Source organism: Oncorhynchus mykiss, chromosome 25 (genome assembly GCF_057628025.1).
Source record: "Oncorhynchus mykiss isolate SJ-2025 chromosome 25, ASM5762802v1, whole genome shotgun sequence".
NCBI lineage: Eukaryota > Metazoa > Chordata > Actinopteri > Salmoniformes > Salmonidae > Oncorhynchus > Oncorhynchus mykiss.
This window is the reverse complement of record NC_143046.1, coordinates 11,720,437-11,742,041: the sequence shown is the minus strand read 5'-3', so window position 1 is coordinate 11,742,041 and position 21,605 is coordinate 11,720,437. Positions and strand designations below refer to the sequence as shown.

General features: G+C 45.1%; 2 protein-coding genes across 3 annotated transcripts in view; both read right to left on the bottom strand.

Moving 5' to 3' along the window:
- LOC110504367 (rho-related GTP-binding protein RhoG) overlaps positions 1-21,605 on the bottom strand; it is a 666,992-nt gene that overhangs the window by 25,140 nt on the left and 620,247 nt on the right. The window lies entirely within an intron of this gene.
- fhdc2 (FH2 domain containing 2) overlaps positions 1-21,605 on the bottom strand; it is a 35,222-nt gene that overhangs the window by 5,004 nt on the left and 8,613 nt on the right. Inside the window, exons 4-11 of the mRNA XM_036970052.2 lie at positions 10,460-10,562; positions 9,643-9,728; positions 9,300-9,400; positions 6,894-6,964; positions 6,449-6,556; positions 4,251-4,321; positions 1,133-1,250; positions 726-890 (exon numbers count right to left, since the gene is read on the bottom strand). Coding sequence (XP_036825947.2) covers positions 726-890; positions 1,133-1,250; positions 4,251-4,321; positions 6,449-6,556; positions 6,894-6,964; positions 9,300-9,400; positions 9,643-9,728; positions 10,460-10,562 — 823 coding nt within the window. The remainder of the gene's footprint in view (positions 1-725; positions 891-1,132; positions 1,251-4,250; positions 4,322-6,448; positions 6,557-6,893; positions 6,965-9,299; positions 9,401-9,642; positions 9,729-10,459; positions 10,563-21,605) is intronic.

Sequence of the window (21,605 nt, the reverse complement as noted above, 5' to 3'; positions counted from 1 at the left end):
ACTACTACTTCAAGGTCTCAGAGCAAGTGACGTCACTGATTGAAACGCTATTTAGCGCCCACGCTAACTAAGCTAGCCGTTTCACATCTGTTACATCTTAAAGTAATGGACTGTCGTTTCTCTCTTCCACAAATTAACTTAACAAGTCACAAGTTAACAAGTCAGTTAATTGAAATGCATTCCAGCTGACTTCCTCATGAAGCTGGTTGAGAGATTGCCAAGAGTGTGCAAAGCTGTCATCAAAGCAAAGGGTGGCTACTTTGAAGAATCTCAAATATATTTTGATTTGTTTAAGACTTTTTTGGTCACTACATGATTCCATAGTTTTGATGTCTTCATAACTATCTGCCCAAGACAAAGTCAGAAGCCCAAACTAGTCCTCTTCTTAAAATCAGATTTTAAACCCAACCCTAAACCCAACCCCAACCCTAACCCCAACCCTAACCCCAACCCTAACCCTAACCCCAACCCTAACCCTAACCCCAACCCTAACCCTAACCCTAACCCCAACCCTAACCCCAACCCTAAGCCTAACCCCAACCCTAAGCCTAACCCCAACCCCAACCCCAACCCTAAGCCTAAGCCTAACCCTAAGCCTAACCTTGAATTAAGACCAAAAGGCTCATTTTAGTTTTCATAAATATGTACAATATGGACAAAATGTGGACTTTGGCCATGTAGTGGGAACCCATACAGACAGTTTGATGTAAAGCAGTCGGTCTCACCTGTACGGCTCTTTGGAAGCGAAGGCAGAAGGAGTGAAAGACCCTGCAGGCCTCCTCCAGTTTAAAGATGCTGTCATCCTCACAGAAGAATTCAACCAGAGCCTGACTGGACATCCTCATCCCCTCCACGTCATCCTCTGCTTCCTTCAGACGGTCCTCTGCCACCTAGAGAGAGAGAGGAGATCGAGAGAGCGAGAAAGGGAGATTAGACTCACTGTTTTGACCAAGGAGCAAGAATATAGTGAAAAGAGACTCAAAGTTAAACAAAGCCATGCGAGTTTCAATGTTGTTCTTTGTGAGTTCATAAATTCTCACTTCACTAGACACCATAGATCAGTGTTTTATAATTATGCAAGTTCTAGATCAGTGTGTGTTCTAAATCCATGTTCTAGAATCTAGTTCAGTACCTCCAGGAAAGACCGTGTGAGCTGCTGGATCTCTGCCTCCGTCTGGACACTGATCCTGAGGGATGCCACACGGCTGTGGAGCCTGGAGAGATCCTCTACTACCGACTCCTCACACAACCTATAGGAAGACAGAGACAAGAGACGCATTACTTGACATGACATGAAAAGGTAGATTCAGCGATATGAGATAAACGCAGAAAGTTAACAGCATAAGTGGGTCAATTTCCGTAACGAAGAACGTTGAAGCGCGAGGCTCAACTACTCCCTGGCTATCACACTGAACAGGCTGAAGCAAATCTGTGCACATGCGCAGATACTGTTTGTGACTGTTACATCTCACTTATCTCAATATCTCCGGTGCTGCTTGTGGCAACGTCATTTTGCAGGGTTTACCTTTATAGATGATAGTAAAGTGATTGATACGAAATTCTGTGACCCCCCAAAAAATATATGGCGTCTATTCCAAAAGTTGGCCAAACTGCCAATGTACGGCTCTGGATAAAACCTTGCGTTTTTACCCACAACCCAGCCCGTTGCTGCGACACCACCCAGCCCGTTGCTGCGACACCACCCAACCCGTTGCTGCGACACCACCCAGCCCGTTGCTGCGACACCACCCAGCCCGTTGCTGCGACACCACCCAGCCCGTTGCTGCGACTCCACCCAGCCCGTTGCTGCGACACCACCCAGCCCGTTGCTGCGACACCACCCAGCCCGTTGCTGCGACACCACCCAGCCCGTTGCTGCGACTCCACCCAGCCCGTTGCTGCGACTCCACCCAACCCGTTGCTGCGACACCACCCAGCCCGTTGCTGCGACACCACCCAGCCCGTTGCTGCGACACCACCCAGCCCGTTGCTGCGACACCACCCAGCCCGTTGCTGCGACACCACCCAGCCCGTTGCTGCGACACCACCCAGCCCGTTGCTGCGACTCCACCCAACCCGTTGCTGCGACACCACCCAGCCCGTTGCTGCGACACCACCCAGCCCGTTGCTGCGACTCCACCCAGCCCGTTGCTGCGACACCACCCAGCCCGTTGCTGCGACACCACCCAGCCCGTTGCTGCGACACCACCCAGCCCGTTGCTGCGACTCCACCCAGCCCGTTGCTGCGACACCACCCAGCCCGTTGCTGCGACACCACCCAGCCCGTTGCTGCGACTCCACCCAACCCGTTGCTGCGACACCACCCAACCCGTTGCTGCGACACCACCCAGCCCGTTGCTGCGACACCACCCAGCCCGTTGCTGCGACACCACCCAGCCCGTTTCTGCGACACCACCCAGCCCGTTGCTGCGACTCCACCCAGCCCGTTGCTGCGACACCACCCAACCCGTTGCTGCGACACCACCCAACCCGTTGCTGCGACACCACCCAACCCGTTGCTGCGACACCACCCAGCCCGTTGCTGCGATCCATGAGAGACGACGAGGCAAAGTAAACCATATGGTAATCTTTGTTTCAGAAGATGCTGTTACTTAGATTCTAATTCAAAGCAGTGGTCCCTAAGCTCTGACCTACATAAAGCTGTTATTCTAATTCAAAGCAGTGGTTCCTAAGCTCTGACCTACATAAAGCTGTTATTCTAATTCAAAGCAGTGGTTCCTACTCTAATCCTACTCTAATTCAAAGCAGTGGTTCCTAAGCTCTGACCTACATAAAGCTGTTATTCTAATTCAAAGCAGTGGTCCCTAAGCTCTGACCTACATAAAGCTGTTATTCTAATTCAAAGCAGTGGTTCCTAAGCTCTGACCTACATAAAGCTGTTATTCTAATTCAAAGCAGTGGTTCCTACTCTAATCCTACTCTAATTCAAAGCAGTGGTCCCTAAGCTGTGACCTACATAAAGCTGTTATTCTAATTCAAAGCAGTGGTCCCTAAGCTCTGACCTACATAAAGCTGTTATTCTAATTCAAAGCAGTGGTTCCTACTCTAATCCTACTCTAATTCAAAGCAGTGGTCCCTAAGCTGTGACCTACATAAAGCTGTTATTCTAATTCAAAGCAGTGGTCCCTAAGCTCTGACCTACATAAAGCTGTTATTCTAATTCAAAGCAGTGGTCCCTAAGCTCTGACCTACATAAAGCTGTGACTAATTCAAAGCAGTGGTTCCTAAGCTCTGACCTACATAAAGCTGTTATTCTAATTCAAAGCAGTGGTTCCTACTCTAATCCTACTCTAATTCAAAGCAGTGGTCCCTAAGCTGTGACCTACATAAAGCTGTTATTTTCCTCTGACAGACATCTTAATACATCCAAAATGTCCCCTTTGGCTCCGCCCCAGCAGGAGTAGGCCGTCGCTCATTGCTAGGTGCTGACTGACTTACAGTAACACCGATACCCACAGAGTAACTGACAGTAAGGGTGCATCCCAAATGGCACCCTATTCCCAATATAGCGCCTTGACAAAAAGGTCCTGGGTGCCATTTGGGACTCAATCTAAGTGTCCTACATAGCCAACCAAACCCAAAACCCCAACAGAGCCGTAATACTGGATTGAAACAGAAATGTTGTGAAGAGCCATATTAAAACAAGGGGATATAGCTATATCACTAACAGCTGGACAGAGCTTCAGTACAGTAACACAATACAGTCCTGTTGAAACTGGTCTTTTTGGGCGTAGTGTGTGTGTGTGTCTGTGTGAGATAGCAGCCTGCTGGGGCGTATTGATGTTATAGGACGGAGATCATATGCTCCCCAGAAGCATCCAAAACACCACGGGCCACGTTCATACACTTCAGATTCCTTCCTTCCTTCCTTCTTTCCTCCCTCTCTTTAATTAATTACAGATCTGCTGGACTGGTTAAAAGCAAGGAAATGGAAAGCTTGCTTTACAAGCAGATCACGTAAAGATCTGTGTTTGTCCCAAGGTACACTAACTATTAGAACAAGGACGCGTTCAGCAGGACAACGTTTTGGAACGTTCGGATAGAAATAGGTAACATAGAACAAAAATATGCCTCTCTGACGTGTAGACCAAGGAATCATGTTGGCTCTATTCACAGAAATTCTATCTGCAACAACAATGGTTTGGCAACTGAACGTGGCTTAGTCTTTTTGAGGGAGGAGGGTAATTTCTAAACTTGGGGGGGGGTCTGTATTATTGGCTCTTACTAACCTGGAGGCGGGGCCGACGTGTCCTAGTTGGCCAGGAAACGACAGTAAACTCTGGTCCTTTTTCACTGCTTCCTGTGGAGACGGAGACAGAGCTGATCCAGCTATTGTTTCACACAGTGAGCCGTCATAATTCTGGATGAATCATTGCATTGTGTCACGATTCAGTGTGTTGATATGGTTATTGTGAATGTAGTAATTCATGGTTGGTCAAATACAGCAAATACCCAACACAGTTTGAAAGAGATTCTGAAGACCCTTTTCATCTGTGCCAATTGAACACTTCTGCTATATAACAAGTGTCAAGTTTTTAAAAGCAAACTAAAATGTGCAGTCTGCCAAACGGCTGTTAGTCTTCAGTAAATAGTAGTCTGGGATTCATTATATCGTCTTTGAACTGCATCTAGAGAAGTTCTTAAGATGTGACATATTAATGCTTGAGCTTAAGTCTTCACTGAAAGATAAATGCAAGTCAAGCACTTCAAGGGTCTCCTCTTCACTGCAGGGTGACTTACACAGAGTGTACAAAACATTATGACAGACTGACCAGGTCAAAGATATGACCCCCTATTGATGCAACCAGTTAAATCCACTTCAAAATCAGTGTAGATGAAGGGGAGGAAACGGGTTAAAGAATCATTTTTAAGCCTTGAGACAATTGAGACAGATTGTGTATGTGAGCCATTCAGAGGGTGAATGGACAAGACAAAAGATAGAAGTGCTTTTGAACAGGGTATGGTAGGTACAGGGTATGGTTGAACAGGGTATGGTAGGTACAGGGTATGGTAGAACAGGGTATGGTTGAACAGGGTATGGTTGAACAGGGTATGGTAGAATAGGGTATGGTAGAACAGGGTATGGTAGAACAGGGTATGGTAGAACAGGGTATGGTTGAACAGGGTATGGTTGAACAGGGTATGGTTGAACAGGGTATGGTAGGTACAGGGTATGGTAGAACAGGGTATGGTAGAACAGGGTATGGTAGAACAGGGCATGGTTGAACATGGTATGGTTGAACAGGGTATGGTTGAACATGGTATGGTAGAACAGGGTATGGTTGAACAGGGTATGGTAGAACAGGGTATGGTAGAACAGGGTATGGTAGAACAGGGTATGGTAGAACAGGGTATGGTAGAACAGGGTATGGTTGAACAGGGTATGGTTGAACAGGGTATGGTTGAACAGGGTATGGTAGAACAGGGTATGGTAGTACAGGGTATGGTTGAACAGGGTATGGTAGTACAGGGTATGGTAGAACAGGGTATGGTTGAACAGGGTATGGTTGAACAGGGTATGGTAGAACAGGGTATGGTAGAACAGGGTATGGTTGAACAGGGTATGGTTGAACAGGGTATGGTAGAATAGGGTATGGTAGAACAGGGTATGGTTGAACAGGGTATGGTTGAACAGGGTATGGTTGAACAGGGTATGGTTGAACAGGGTATGGTAGAACAGGGTATGGTAGAACAGGGTATGGTTGAACAGGGTATGGTAGAACAGGGTATGGTTGAACAGGGTATGGTTGAACAGGGTATGGTAGAACAGGGTATGGTTGAACAGGGTATGGTTGAACAGGGTATGGTAGAACAGGGTATGGTTGAACAGGGTATGGTTGAACAGGGTATGGTTGAACAGGGTATGGTTGAACAGGGTATGGTAGAACAGGGTATAGGTAGAACAGGGTATGGTTGAACAGGGTATGGTTGAACAGGGTATGGTTGAACAGGGTATGGTTGAACAGGGTATGGTTGAACAGGGTATGGTTGAACAGGGTATGGTTGAACAGGGTATGGTTGAACAGGGTATGGTAGTAGGTGCTGGTGCACCGCTTTAAGTGTGTCAAACTACAACGTTGCTGTTTTTTTGTTTTTTTTTCCACTCAACAGTTTCCTGTGTGTATCAAGAAGAACCCACCACCCAAAGGACATCCAGCCACTTGACACAACTGTGGGAAGCATTGGAGTCAACATGGGTCAGCATCCCTGTGGAACGCTTTAGACACCTTATATATAGAGTCTATGCCCTGATGAATTGACGCTGTTCTGAGGGCAAGAGCGGGTACAACTCAATATTAGGAAGGTGTATATTGGACTACATCCGGGTAGGAGTGCTGAACTACAGTAAGATCAGTTTTGCATTTTAGATGACAAGGAATACAGCTATTATGCACAAAAAAGTACCTGATCCTAGATCAGGTCTTACCATGGCCACGAAGTGCAGGAGGTTCATGCCTGGCTTGTTGGCTTTAGTGTCGGCCAGTTTGAGCAGGGAAGGGATTCGGAACCCTGCTGCGTTTCCTGCGTACCCACCCTGAGGTCAAATACAGTAGGTCAGTGAAAATAGGTCACACACACACCTGACATCTTAAACAAACACAACATTACAAAACCCAGGTGCAGCCAGAGTGACGCTCTGGAGCAGACCCCAGTCTGACACCGGGAGCTTTGTGCAGGCAGATAAACCAGACTGACGCTCTGGAACAGACCCCAGTCTGACACCGGGAGCTTTGTGCAGGCAGATAAACCAGACTGGCGCTCTGGAACAGACCCCAGTCTGACACCGGGAGCTTTGTGCAGACAGATAAAGGACGTCGCTCTCTTTCAACTGAAAGGTAAAAAGAAAGGAGAAGAAAAATAATAATACTCACAGCATTCATGTAGTTTCCTGCCTTCAGAACCAGACGGAGGATGGAGTGCAGCTCAGGACAGCTCAACAGCTCTGAGACACAGAGAGACACAGACAGAGAGAGACAGACACACACAGAGAGAGACACAGAGACACAGACACACACAGAGACAGACACACACAGAGACAGACACACACAGAGACAGACACACACAGAGACAGACACACACAGAGACACACAGAGACACACAGAGACACACAGAGACACACAGAGACACACAGAGACACACAGAGACACACAGAGACACACAGAGACAGACACACACAGAGACAGACACACACAGAGACAGACACACACAGAGACAGACACACACAGAGACAGACACACACAGAGACAGACACACACAGAGACAGACACACAGAGACAGACACACAGAGACAGACACACAGAGAGACAGACACACAGAGAGACAGACACACAGAGAGACAGACACACAGAGAGACAGACACACAGAGAGACAGACACACAGAGAGACAGACACACAGAGAGACAGACACACAGAGAGACACAGGCAGACAGACATACAGAGAGACAGACAGAGAGACAAACACAGAGAGACACAGACAGGTGATTAAAGGGGAAACTAAACCAACCCCCCCCCCCCCCGCTGATTAAAGGGGACACTGATTAAAGGGGTGGGGGCGCTGATGAAGAGCAGTAGGTCATTTGTGTGTCCCAAATGGCTCCCTATACGTTTTATAATGCACTACTTTTTACCAGGGCCCATATGGATCTGGACAAAAGTAGTGCCCTATGTATAGAATAGGGTGTAGGGTGAGTAGTAGTGTAGAGTAAAACTGTAGGGAATAGGGTGAGTAGTAGTGTAGAGTAAAACTGTAGGGAATAGGGTGAGTAGTAGTGTAGAGGAAAACTGAAGGGAATAGGGTGAGTAGTAGTGTAGAGGGAAACTGAAGGGAATAGGGTGAGTAGTAGTGTAGAGTAAAACTGTAGGGAATAGGGTGAGTAGTAGTGTAGAGTAAAACTGTAGGGAATAGGGTGAGTAGTAGTGTAGAGGGAAACTGTAGGGAATAGGGTGAGTAGTAGTGTAGAGGAAAACTGTAGGGAATAGGGTGAGTAGTAGTGTAGAGTAAAACTGTAGGGAATAGGGTGAGTAGTAGTGTAGAGTAAAACTGTAGGGAATAGGGTGAGTAGTAGTGTAGAGGGAAACTGTAGGGAATAGGGTGAGTAGTAGTGTAGAGTAAAACTGTAGGGAATAGGGTGAGTAGTAGTGTAGAGGGAAACTGTAGGGAATAGGGTGAGTAGTAGTGTAGAGTAAAACTGTAGGGAATAGGGTGAGTAGTAGTGTAGAGTAAAACTGTAGGGAATAGGGTGAGTAGTAGTGTAGAGTAAAACTGTAGGGAATAGGGTGAGTAGTAGTGTAGAGTAAAACTGTAGGGAATAGGGTGAGTAGTAGTGTAGAGTAAAACTGTAGGGAATAGGGTGAGTAGTAGTGTAGAGTAAAACTGTAGGGAATAGGGTGAGTAGTAGTGTAGAGTAAAACTGTAGGGAATAGGGTGAGTAGTAGTGTAGAGGGAAACTGTAGGGAATAGGGTGAGTAGTAGTGTAGAGTAAAACTGTAGGGAATAGGGTGAGTAGTAGTGTAGAGTAAAACTGTAGGGAATAGGGTGAGTAGTAGTGTAGAGTAAAACTGTAGGGAATAGGGTGAGTAGTAGTGTAGAGTAAAACTGTAGGGAATAGGGTGAGTAGTAGTGTAGAGTAAAACTGTAGGGAATAGGGTGAGTAGTAGTGTAGAGTAAAACTGTAGGGAATAGGGTGAGTAGTAGTGTAGAGTAAAACTGTAGGGAATAGGGTGAGTAGTAGTGTAGAGTAAAACTGTAGGGAATAGGGTGAGTAGTAGTGTAGAGGGAAACTGTAGGGAATAGGGTGAGTAGTAGTGTAGAGTAAAACTGTAGGGAATAGGGTGAGTAGTAGTGTAGAGGAAAACTGAAGGGAATAGGGTGAGTAGTAGTGTAGAGGGAAACTGTAGGGAATAGGGTGAGTAGTAGTGTAGAGGGAAACTGTAGGGAATAGGGTGAGTAGTAGTGTAGAGTAAAACTGTAGGGAATAGGGTGAGTAGTAGTGTAGAGTAAAACTAAATCAACTAAATAACTTTCACCATTTCATACTGAACTCCAACAAGACAAGAGCACTAAAAGGGGAAGGGAACGGTGCGGAAGGGAACGGTGCGGAAGGGAACGACCACAAAAGAGTTTGAAGGGGCGGTGATAGGGAGTAGAGTACACCTAGGGTTCATCCCAAATGGCACCCTATTCCCTATGGGACCTGGTCAAAAGTAGTACACTACATAGGGGATAGGGTACCATTTGGGACATATCAATTTGCTAAAATCCCCCGTTGATGGTTTACCTCTGGCCGCCTCCCTCAGACATCTGGCTGCCAGACAGAGAGAGGTCACGGCAGGGTCAAACTCCTCCTGCAGGATCATGGTGTCCAGACGCAGACGAAAGCTAATGGGGAAGAAAAGGGGGAAGAGAGGATGGAAGAGGTCAGAGCCTTATCGATCATCAGACACACATCAGCACAGACTGGAAAGTCAGTGAATCAGCCATTATAGTGTGTTGAGGGTGGGAGTCACTGCAAAAACGACAACAGCAGAGAAATTGGCATATTTTGCAACATCATTTGAACTTCAAGGTTAGGGTTTGTAATCGTTGTAAAACAGTGAAGTGATAGGGGGTGTGTGGTATACCTGGGGACGTCCACTAGCAGAATCATGAAGAGGTCAGACTCCCCAAGCCCACTGCGTTCTGCCTTGAACCTCTTCAGGCGAGCCTCCTGTATAAACACCCAGACAGACAGCTTAGAGATATTATCAGTCAGCTTTCCTGTTACAGTCTACAAACCTCATTCCTTTTACTGGGAATTCCACCTGGGTTTCATTTACTAGAATCTCCCAAAATAAGATTTATAATTCAAAGCTTTGCTTTCCAGAGGTAGAACCCCCATCACCCAGGTCGAGTCCGGTGGCAGAACCCCCATCACCCAGGGTGAGTGCAGTGGTAGAACCCCCATGACACCAGGGCGAGTGCAGAGGTAGAACCCCCATGACACCAGGGCGAGTGCAGAGGTAGAACCCCCATCACCCAGGGCGAGTCCAGTGGCAGAACCCCCATCACCCAGGGTGAGTGCAGTGGTAGAACCCCCATGACACCAGGGCGAGTCCAGTGGTAGAACCCCCATCACCCAGGTCGAGTCCGGTGGCAGAACCCCCATCACCCAGGGTGAGTCCAGTGGTAGAACCCCCATCACCCAGGGTGACTCATTCTTATTACTTTTACATTCTTATAACCGTGTCCATATACAACAATACGTGGAGCCATTGGGAACACATTTTACCACATTGTCAGTAAGCCTTTCACAAGTCTGAGATGATGGTGAAATGGCAAACTGTTGATCTGGATAATGAGATCTAGATGAATAGAGGGGGGGGGGGGGCTACAGGCTAGTCAGTGTTGTTGCAGTAGGAGCTACGGTGTGTCGGAGAGGACACAGCGCAGAGACTTTACCTCGTCTGCGTCAGGCAGCAGTTTGCAGAGCTCAGACAGTTTCTCGGCCCCGTAGCGGGTCCCGACCCCCTGCCGGATATCCTCCACTATCTCCTGGACAGCCCTGGAGAAACATGACAACACACATCAGCTCCATGGTCCACACACACACACACACACACCAGGGTTAAGGGAAATGGAGTTTCAGCCACAGAGGACAGAAGTTACTGATATACTGAGGTGATTCAAGAGAACACTAATTATTTAAGAAATCATGCAGGGGTGTGGAACAGTGGAGGGGGTATCATTCAGGGGTGGAGGGGGTATCATGCAGGGGTGTGGAACGGTGGAGGGGGTATCATGCAGGGGTGGAGGGGGTATCATGCAGGGGTGTGGAACGGTGGAGGAGGTATCAGGCAGGGGTGGAGGGGGTATCATTCAGGGGTGGAGGGGGTATCATGCAGGAGTGTGGAACGGTGGAGGGGGTATCATGCAGGGGTGGAGGGGGTATCATGCAGGGGTGGAGGGGGTATCATGCAGGGGTGGAGGGGGTATCATGCAGGGGTGGAGGGGGTATCATGCAGGGGTGTGGAACGGTGGAGGGGGTATCATGCAGGGGTGGAGGGGGTATCATGCAAGGGTGTGGAACGGTGGAGGGGGTATCATGCAGGGGTGGAGGGGGTATCATGCAGGGGTGTGGAACGGTGGAGGGGGTATCAGACACACACATGGTCAAGCTTATCTCCTCTTATCAGACTGACTGTTGAGGGAAAAGGTCTTTGACGCCACATTGGCGACACACTGCATGACATGTGCCCTGAGCAAATACATACACAGATAAAACACACACACAGGCGCTCAACACAGACACTTCAGCAAACACATATGTAGACACCCATACACAGCGGTCCTTAGAGGTTGAGGTATCACCAGACAGAGAGAGAGAGCAGAAACTGGCCATTCGCTGACTGTATGACCTCTCCTCGACTCAAACTTCCTCCAAATGACACAAGTCTGCAGCTCAACCCCTCCAGGAGCCAGGAGTCTATTAGAGATACATCTCTCCTTTCATCACTCCCTACATCAAATGGCTTTCACCATTCCTTCTCTTTCCCTGCCTCTCCCCCTCACTCTTTCCCTGCCTCTCCCCCTCACTCTTTCCCTGCCTCTCCCCCTCTCTCTTTCCCTGCCTCTCCCCCTCTCTCTTTCCCTGCCTCTCCCCCTCTCTCTTTCCCTGCCTCTCCCCCTCTCTCTTTCCCTGCCTCTCCCCCTCTCTCTTTCCCTGCCTCTCCCCCTCTCTCTTTCCCTGCCTCTCCCCCTCTCTCTTTCCCTGCCTCTCCCCCTCTCTCTTTCCCTGCCTCTCCCCCTCTCTCTTTCCCTGCCTCTCCCCCTCTCTCTTTCCCTGCCTCTCCCCCTCTCTCTTTCCCTGCTTCTCCCCCTCTCTCTTTCCCTGCTTCTCCCCCTCTCTCTTTCCCTGCTTCTCCCCCTCTCTCTTTCCCTGCTTCTCCCCCTCTCTCTTTCCCTGCTTCTCCCCCTCTCTCTTTCCCTGCTTCTCCCCCTCTCTCTTTCCCTGCTTCTCCCCCTCTCTCTTTCCCTGCTTCTCCCCCTCTCTCTTTCCCTGCTTCTCCCCCTCTCTCTTTCCCTGCTTCTCCCCCTCTCTCTTTCCATGCTTCTCCCCCTCTCTCCCCCCGGGCTTTTTCACTCTCTCCCCCGGGCTTTTCCACTCTCTCCCCCGGGCTTTTCCACTCTCTCCTTCTCTCTCTCCTGGCTTTTCCACTCTCTCCCCCGGGCTTTTCCACTCTCTCCCCCGGGCTTTTCCACTCTCTCCCCCGGGCTTTTCCACTCTCTACCATGGATCTGTGTTCACTAATACCACGGCTCTGTGTTCACTAATACCACGGATCGGCCCGTCGGCCCTGTGTTCACTAATACCATGGCTCTGTGTTCACTAATACCACGGCTCTGTGTTCACTAATACCACGGCTCTGTGTTCACTAATACCACGGCTCTGTGTTCACTAATACCACGGATCTGCCCGTCGGCCCTGTGTTCACTAATACCACAGATCTGCCCGTCGGCCCTGTGTTCCCTAATACCACGGCTGTGCCCGTCTGCCCTGTGTTCCCTAATACCACGGCTGTGCCCGTCTGCCCTGTGTTCACTAATACCATGGATCTGTGTTCACTAATACCACGGATCTGCAAGTCAGCCCTGTGTTCACTAATACCACGGCTCTGTGTTCACTAATACCACGGCTCTGTGTTCACTAATACCACGGCTCTGTGTTCACTAATACCACGGCTCTGTGTTCACTAATACCACGGCTTTGTGTTCACTAATACCACGGCCCTGTGTTCACTAATACCACGGATCTGCCCGTCGGCGCTGTGTTCACTAATACCACGGATCTGCCCGTCGGCCCTGTGTTCACTAATACCACAGATCTGCCCGTCAGCCCTGTGTTCACTAATAACACGGCTCTGCCCGACTGCCCTGTGTTCACTAATACCACGGCTCTGCCCGTCTGCCCTGTGTTCACTAATACCACGGCTCTGCCCGTCTGCCCTGTGTTCACTAATACCATGGATCTGTGTTCACTAATACCACGGATCTGCCCGTCGGCCCTGTGTTCACTAATACCACGGATCTGCCCGTCGGCCCTGTGTTCACTAATAACACGGCTCTGCCCGACTGCCCTGTGTTCACTAATACCACGGCTCTGCCCGTCTGCCCTGTGTTCACTAATACCACGGCTCTGCCCGTCTGCCCTGTGTTCACTAATACCACGGCTCTGCCCGTCTGCCCTGTGTTCACTAATACCATGGATCTGTGTTCACTAATACCACGGATCTGCCCGTCGGCCCTGTGTTCCCTAATACCACGGCTGTGCCCGTCTGCCCTGTGTTCCCTAATACCACGGCTGTGCCCGTCTGCCCTGTGTTCACTAATACCATGGATCTGTGTTCACTAATACCACGGATCTGCAAGTCAGCCCTGTGTTCACTAATACCACGGCTCTGTGTTCACTAATACCACGGCTCTGTGTTCACTAATACCACGGCTCTGTGTTCACTAATACCACGGCTTTGTGTTCACTAATACCACGGCCCTGTGTTCACTAATACCACGGATCTGCCCGTCGGCGCTGTGTTCACTAATACCACGGATCTGCCCGTCGGCCCTGTGTTCACTAATACCACAGATCTGCCCGTCAGCCCTGTGTTCACTAATAACACGGCTCTGCCCGACTGCCCTGTGTTCACTAATACCACGGCTCTGCCCGTCTGCCCTGTGTTCACTAATACCACGGCTCTGCCCGTCTGCCCTGTGTTCACTAATACCATGGATCTGTGTTCACTAATACCACGGATCTGCCCGTCGGCCCTGTGTTCACTAATACCACGGATCTGCCCGTCGGCCCTGTGTTCACTAATAACACGGCTCTGCCCGACTGCCCTGTGTTCACTAATACCACGGCTCTGCCCGTCTGCCCTGTGTTCACTAATACCACGGCTCTGCCCGTCTGCCCTGTGTTCACTAATACCACGGCTCTGCCCGTCTGCCCTGTGTTCACTAATACCATGGATCTGTGTTCACTAATACCACGGATCTGCCCGTCGGCCCTGTGTTCACTAATACCACGGATCTGCCCGTCGGCCCTGTGTTCACTAATACCACGGATCTGCCCGTCTGCCCTGTGTTCACTAATACCACGGCTCTGCCCGTCTGCCCTGTGTTCACTAATACCACGGATCTGCCCGTCGGCCCTGTGTTCACTAATACCACGGATCTGCCCGTCGGCCCTGTGTTCACTAATACCACGGCTCTGCCCGTCTGAATCAGAGATAACAGTAACCTCTGTTGAGGAGTGAAAATACACGTGGCTCAACTGGGATTATAGTGATTCAAAAGAGTTCAATAAAAGGGCTTTGCCTTTGTAGCCTGCGACCTGTTATTTCTATACACCACTGAATGCTGGATACAATCATTGTCGCCACAGCTGAAATAGAGCATCATGAAAAGGTAGAGGGAAGTAGCACACATATTAATACCATATTGTCTCACGAAGGGACCAATCTGTTCAAACGACTTCCACCCATGTCGCAAATCTAAAAAGTACTTTGTGACTCACACAAGACAAACAAGCTCCATGTAAGAGGACACGTTTTTGTCCACAGGAGAGGCTCTTCTCCCTTCATAAAGGCTTTCAACTACATGTTCTGACATATGCTGTTTAGAGAGAGAAGAGCGCTCTTCAACTAGGATGCGCACAATTGAATCTCTGTGAACTCAGTGTGCAGTACACGCGTGGGCATGACAACATACCTACTCTGCAAGAGGGCATCGACTGGTAACTACAGTCATACCCACTAGTGTTCTCACAAAACCAGAATTTTGACTTTGATACTCGATACCACAGCAAAAACAACAAGTCATTTTAGCCAAAGAAACAAAATGACACTTGATCCAGACAGATCTGTAAAGTTCAATATAATTTCTGTTGAAATGTTTGAATGTATGAATCAATTATACAATCAATCTGACCACATTATAATCATTTATTTTAATGGTACATTTCTATTGATAAACTGGGTAAAACTGGCATATTCAATAGGAGTTTCTGAGCTTGTTTTGGCTGATTTCAAGAAGCTACAGATGAAAAACTCTGTTTATCCTTCCATGTGGGGCTTATGTACATTTCTATTGATAAACTGGGTAAAACTGGCATATTCAATAGGAGTTTCTGAGCTTGTTTTGGCTGATTTCAAGAAGCTACAGATGAAAAACTCTGTTTATCCTTCCATGTGGGGCTTATGTACATTTCTATTGATAAACTGGGTAAAACTGGCATATTCAATAGGAGTTTCTGAGCTTGTTTTGGCTGATTTCAAGAAGCTACAGATGAAAAACTCTGTTTATCCTTCCATGTGGGGCTTATGTACATTTCTATTGATAAACTGGGTAAAACTGGCATATTCAATAGGAGTTTCTGAGCTTGTTTTGGCTGATTTCAAGAAGCTACAGATGAAAAACTCTGTTTATCCTTCCATGTGGGGCTTATGTACATTTCTATTGATAAACTGGGTAAAACTGGCATATTCAATAGGAGTTTCTGAGCTTGTTTTGGCTGATTTCAAGAAGCTACAGATGAAAAACTCTGTTTATCCTTCCATGTGGGGCTTATGTACATTTCTATTGATAAACTGGGTAAAACTGGCATATTCAATAGGAGTTTCTGAGCTTGTTTTGGCTGATTTCAAGAAGCTACAGATGAAAAACTCTGTTTATCCTTCCATGTGGGGCTTATGTACATTTCTATTGATAAACTGGGTAAAACTGGCATATTCAATAGGAGTTTCTGAGCTTGTTTTGGCTGATTTCAAGAAGCTACAGATGAAAAACTCTGTTTATCCTTCCATGTGGGGCTTATGTACATTTCTATTGATAAACTGGGTAAAACTGGCATATTCAATAGGAGTTTCTGAGCTTGTTTTGGCTGATTTCAAGAAGCTACAGATGAAAAACTCTGTTTATCCTTCCATGTGGGGCTTATGTACATTTCTATTGATAAACTGGGTAAAACTGGCATATTCAATAGGAGTTTCTGAGCTTGTTTTGGCTGATTTCAAGAAGCTACAGATGAAAAACTCTGTTTATCCTTCCATGTGGGGCTTATGTACATTTCTATTGATAAACTGGGTAAAACTGGCATATTCAATAGGAGTTTCTGAGCTTGTTTTGGCTGATTTCAAGAAGCTACAGATGAAAAACTCTGTTTATCCTTCCATGTGGGGCTTATGTACATTTCTATTGATAAACTGGGTAAAACTGGCATATTCAATAGGAGTTTCTGAGCTTGTTTTGGCTGATTTCAAGAAGCTACAGATGAAAAACTCTGTTTATCCTTCCATGTGGGGCTTATGTACATTTCTATTGATAAACTGGGTAAAACTGGCATATTCAATAGGAGTTTCTGAGCTTGTTTTGGCTGATTTCAAGAAGCTACAGATGAAAAACTCTGTTTATCCTTCCATGTGGGGCTTATGTACATTTCTATTGATAAACTGGGTAAAACTGGCATATTCAATAGGAGTTTCTGAGCTTGTTTTGGCTGATTTCAAGAAGCTACAGATGAAAAACTCTGTTTATCCTTCCATGTGGGGCTTATGTACATTTCTATTGATAAACTGGGTAAAACTGGCATATTCAATAGGAGTTTCTGAGCTTGTTTTGGCTGATTTCAAGAAGCTACAGATGAAAAACTCTGTTTATCCTTCCATGTGGGGCTTATGTACATTTCTATTGATAAACTGGGTAAAACTGGCATATTCAATAGGAGTTTCTGAGCTTGTTTTGGCTGATTTCAAGAAGCTACAGATGAAAAACTCTGTTTATCCTTCCATGTGGGGCTTATGTACATTTCTATTGATAAACTGGGTAAAACTGGCATATTCAATAGGAGTTTCTGAGCTTGTTTTGGCTGATTTCAAGAAGCTACAGATGAAAAACTCTGTTTATCCTTCCATGTGGGGCTTATGTACATTTCTATTGATAAACTGGGTAAAACTGGCATATTCAATAGGAGTTTCTGAGCTTGTTTTGGCTGATTTCAAGAAGCTACAGATGAAAAACTCTGTTTATCCTTCCATGTGGGGCTTATGTACATTTCTATTGATAAACTGGGTAAAACTGGCATATTCAATAGGAGTTTCTGAGCTTGTTTTGGCTGATTTCAAGAAGCTACAGATGAAAAACTCTGTTTATCCTTCCATGTGGGGCTTATGTACATTTCTATTGATAAACTGGGTAAAACTGGCATATTCAATAGGAGTTTCTGAGCTTGTTTTGGCTGATTTCAAGAAGCTACAGATGAAAAACTCTGTTTATCCTTCCATGTGGGGCTTATGTACATTTCTATTGATAAACTGGGTAAAACTGGCATATTCAATAGGAGTTTCTGAGCTTGTTTTGGCTGATTTCAAGAAGCTACAGATGAAAAACTCTGTTTATCCTTCCATGTGGGGCTTATGTACATTTCTATTGATAAACTGGGTAAAACTGGCATATTCAATAGGAGTTTCTGAGCTTGTTTTGGCTGATTTCAAGAAGCTACAGATGAAAAACTCTGTTTATCCTTCCATGTGGGGCTTATGTACATTTCTATTGATAAACTGGGTAAAACTGGCATATTCAATAGGAGTTTCTGAGCTTGTTTTGGCTGATTTCAAGAAGCTACAGATGAAAAACTCTGTTTATCCTTCCATGTGGGGCTTATGTACATTTCTATTGATAAACTGGGTAAAACTGGCATATTCAATAGGAGTTTCTGAGCTTGTTTTGGCTGATTTCAAGAAGCTACAGATGAAAAACTCTGTTTATCCTTCCATGTGGGGCTTATGTACATTTCTATTGATAAACTGGGTAAAACTGGCATATTCAATAGGAGTTTCTGAGCTTGTTTTGGCTGATTTCAAGAAGCTACAGATGAAAAACTCTGTTTATCCTTCCATGTGGGGCTTATGTACATTTCTATTGATAAACTGGGTAAAACTGGCATATTCAATAGGAGTTTCTGAGCTTGTTTTGGCTGATTTCAAGAAGCTACAGATGAAAAACTCTGTTTATCCTTCCATGTGGGGCTTATGTACATTTCTATTGATAAACTGGGTAAAACTGGCATATTCAATAGGAGTTTCTGAGCTTGTTTTGGCTGATTTCAAGAAGCTACAGATGAAAAACTCTGTTTATCCTTCCATGTGGGGCTTATGTACATTTCTATTGATAAACTGGGTAAAACTGGCATATTCAATAGGAGTTTCTGAGCTTGTTTTGGCTGATTTCAAGAAGCTACAGATGAAAAACTCTGTTTATCCTTCCATGTGGGGCTTATGTACATTTCTATTGATAAACTGGGTAAAACTGGCATATTCAATAGGAGTTTCTGAGCTTGTTTTGGCTGATTTCAAGAAGCTACAGATGAAAAACTCTGTTTATCCTTCCATGTGGGGCTTATGTACATTTCTATTGATAAACTGGGTAAAACTGGCATATTCAATAGGAGTTTCTGAGCTTGTTTTGGCTGATTTCAAGAAGCTACAGATGAAAAACTCTGTTTATCCTTCCATGTGGGGCTTATGTACATTTCTATTGATAAACTGGGTAAAACTGGCATATTCAATAGGAGTTTCTGAGCTTGTTTTGGCTGATTTCAAGAAGCTACAGATGAAAAACTCTGTTTATCCTTCCATGTGGGGCTTATGTACATTTCTATTGATAAACTGGGTAAAACTGGCATATTCAATAGGAGTTTCTGAGCTTGTTTTGGCTGATTTCAAGAAGCTACAGATGAAAAACTCTGTTTATCCTTCCATGTGGGGCTTATGTACATTTCTATTGATAAACTGGGTAAAACTGGCATATTCAATAGGAGTTTCTGAGCTTGTTTTGGCTGATTTCAAGAAGCTACAGATGAAAAACTCTGTTTATCCTTCCATGTGGGGCTTATGTACATTTCTATTGATAAACTGGGTAAAACTGGCATATTCAATAGGAGTTTCTGAGCTTGTTTTGGCTGATTTCAAGAAGCTACAGATGAAAAACTCTGTTTATCCTTCCATGTGGGGCTTATGTACATTTCTATTGATAAACTGGGTAAAACTGGCATATTCAATAGGAGTTTCTGAGCTTGTTTTGGCTGATTTCAAGAAGCTACAGATGAAAAACTCTGTTTATCCTTCCATGTGGGGCTTATGTACATTTCTATTGATAAACTGGGTAAAACTGGCATATTCAATAGGAGTTTCTGAGCTTGTTTTGGCTGATTTCAAGAAGCTACAGATGAAAAACTCTGTTTATCCTTCCATGTGGGGCTTATGTACATTTCTATTGATAAACTGGGTAAAACTGGCATATTCAATAGGAGTTTCTGAGCTTGTTTTGGCTGATTTCAAGAAGCTACAGATGAAAAACTCTGTTTATCCTTCCATGTGGGGCTTATGTACATTTCTATTGATAAACTGGGTAAAACTGGCATATTCAATAGGAGTTTCTGAGCTTGTTTTGGCTGATTTCAAGAAGCTACAGATGAAAAACTCTGTTTATCCTTCCATGTGGGGCTTATGTACATTTCTATTGATAAACTGGGTAAAACTGGCATATTCAATAGGAGTTTCTGAGCTTGTTTTGGCTGATTTCAAGAAGCTACAGATGAAAAACTCTGTTTATCCTTCCATGTGGGGCTTATGTACATTTCTATTGATAAACTGGGTAAAACTGGCATATTCAATAGGAGTTTCTGAGCTTGTTTTGGCTGATTTCAAGAAGCTACAGATGAAAAACTCTGTTTATCCTTCCATGTGGGGCTTATGTACATTTCTATTGATAAACTGGGTAAAACTGGCATATTCAATAGGAGTTTCTGAGCTTGTTTTGGCTGATTTCAAGAAGCTACAGATGAAAAACTCTGTTTATCCTTCCATGTGGGGCTTATGTACATTTCTATTGATAAACTGGGTAAAACTGGCATATTCAATAGGAGTTTCTGAGCTTGTTTTGGCTGATTTCAAGAAGCTACAGATGAAAAACTCTGTTTATCCTTCCATGTGGGGCTTATGTACATTTCTATTGATAAACTGGGTAAAACTGGCATATTCAATAGGAGTTTCTGAGCTTGTTTTGGCTGATTTCAAGAAGCTACAGATGAAAAACTCTGTTTATCCTTCCATGTGGGGCTTATGTACATTTCTATTGATAAACTGGGTAAAACTGGCATATTCAATAGGAGTTTCTGAGCTTGTTTTGGCTGATTTCAAGAAGCTACAGATGAAAAACTCTGTTTATCCTTCCATGTGGGGCTTATGTACATTTCTATTGATAAACTGGGTAAAACTGGCATATTCAATAGGAGTTTCTGAGCTTGTTTTGGCTGATTTCAAGAAGCTACAGATGAAAAACTCTGTTTATCCTTCCATGTGGGGCTTATGTACATTTCTATTGATAAACTGGGTAAAACTGGCATATTCAATAGGAGTTTCTGAGCTTGTTTTGGCTGATTTCAAGAAGCTACAGATGAAAAACTCTGTTTATCCTTCCATGTGGGGCTTATGTACATTTCTATTGATAAACTGGGTAAAACTGGCATATTCAATAGGAGTTTCTGAGCTTGTTTTGGCTGATTTCAAGAAGCTACAGATGAAAAACTCTGTTTATCCTTCCATGTGGGGCTTATGTACATTTCTATTGATAAACTGGGTAAAACTGGCATATTCAATAGGAGTTTCTGAGCTTGTTTTGGCTGATTTCAAGAAGCTACAGATGAAAAACTCTGTTTATCCTTCCATGTGGGGCTTATGTACATTTCTATTGATAAACTGGGTAAAACTGGCATATTCAATAGGAGTTTCTGAGCTTGTTTTGGCTGATTTCAAGAAGCTACAGATGAAAAACTCTGTTTATCCTTCCATGTGGGGCTTATGTACATTTCTATTGATAAACTGGGTAAAACTGGCATATTCAATAGGAGTTTCTGAGCTTGTTTTGGCTGATTTCAAGAAGCTACAGATGAAAAACTCTGTTTATCCTTCCATGTGGGGCTTATGTACATTTCTATTGATAAACTGGGTAAAACTGGCATATTCAATAGGAGTTTCTGAGCTTGTTTTGGCTGATTTCAAGAAGCTACAGATGAAAAACTCTGTTTATCCTTCCATGTGGGGCTTATGTACATTTCTATTGATAAACTGGGTAAAACTGGCATATTCAATAGGAGTTTCTGAGCTTGTTTTGGCTGATTTCAAGAAGCTACAGATGAAAAACTCTGTTTATCCTTCCATGTGGGGCTTATGTACATTTCTATTGATAAACTGGGTAAAACTGGCATATTCAATAGGAGTTTCTGAGCTTGTTTTGGCTGATTTCAAGAAGCTACAGATGAAAAACTCTGTTTATCCTTCCATGTGGGGCTTATGTACATTTCTATTGATAAACTGGGTAAAACTGGCATATTCAATAGGAGTTTCTGAGCTTGTTTTGGCTGATTTCAAGAAGCTACAGATGAAAAACTCTGTTTATCCTTCCATGTGGGGCTTATGTACATTTCTATTGATAAACTGGGTAAAACTGGCATATTCAATAGGAGTTTCTGAGCTTGTTTTGGCTGATTTCAAGA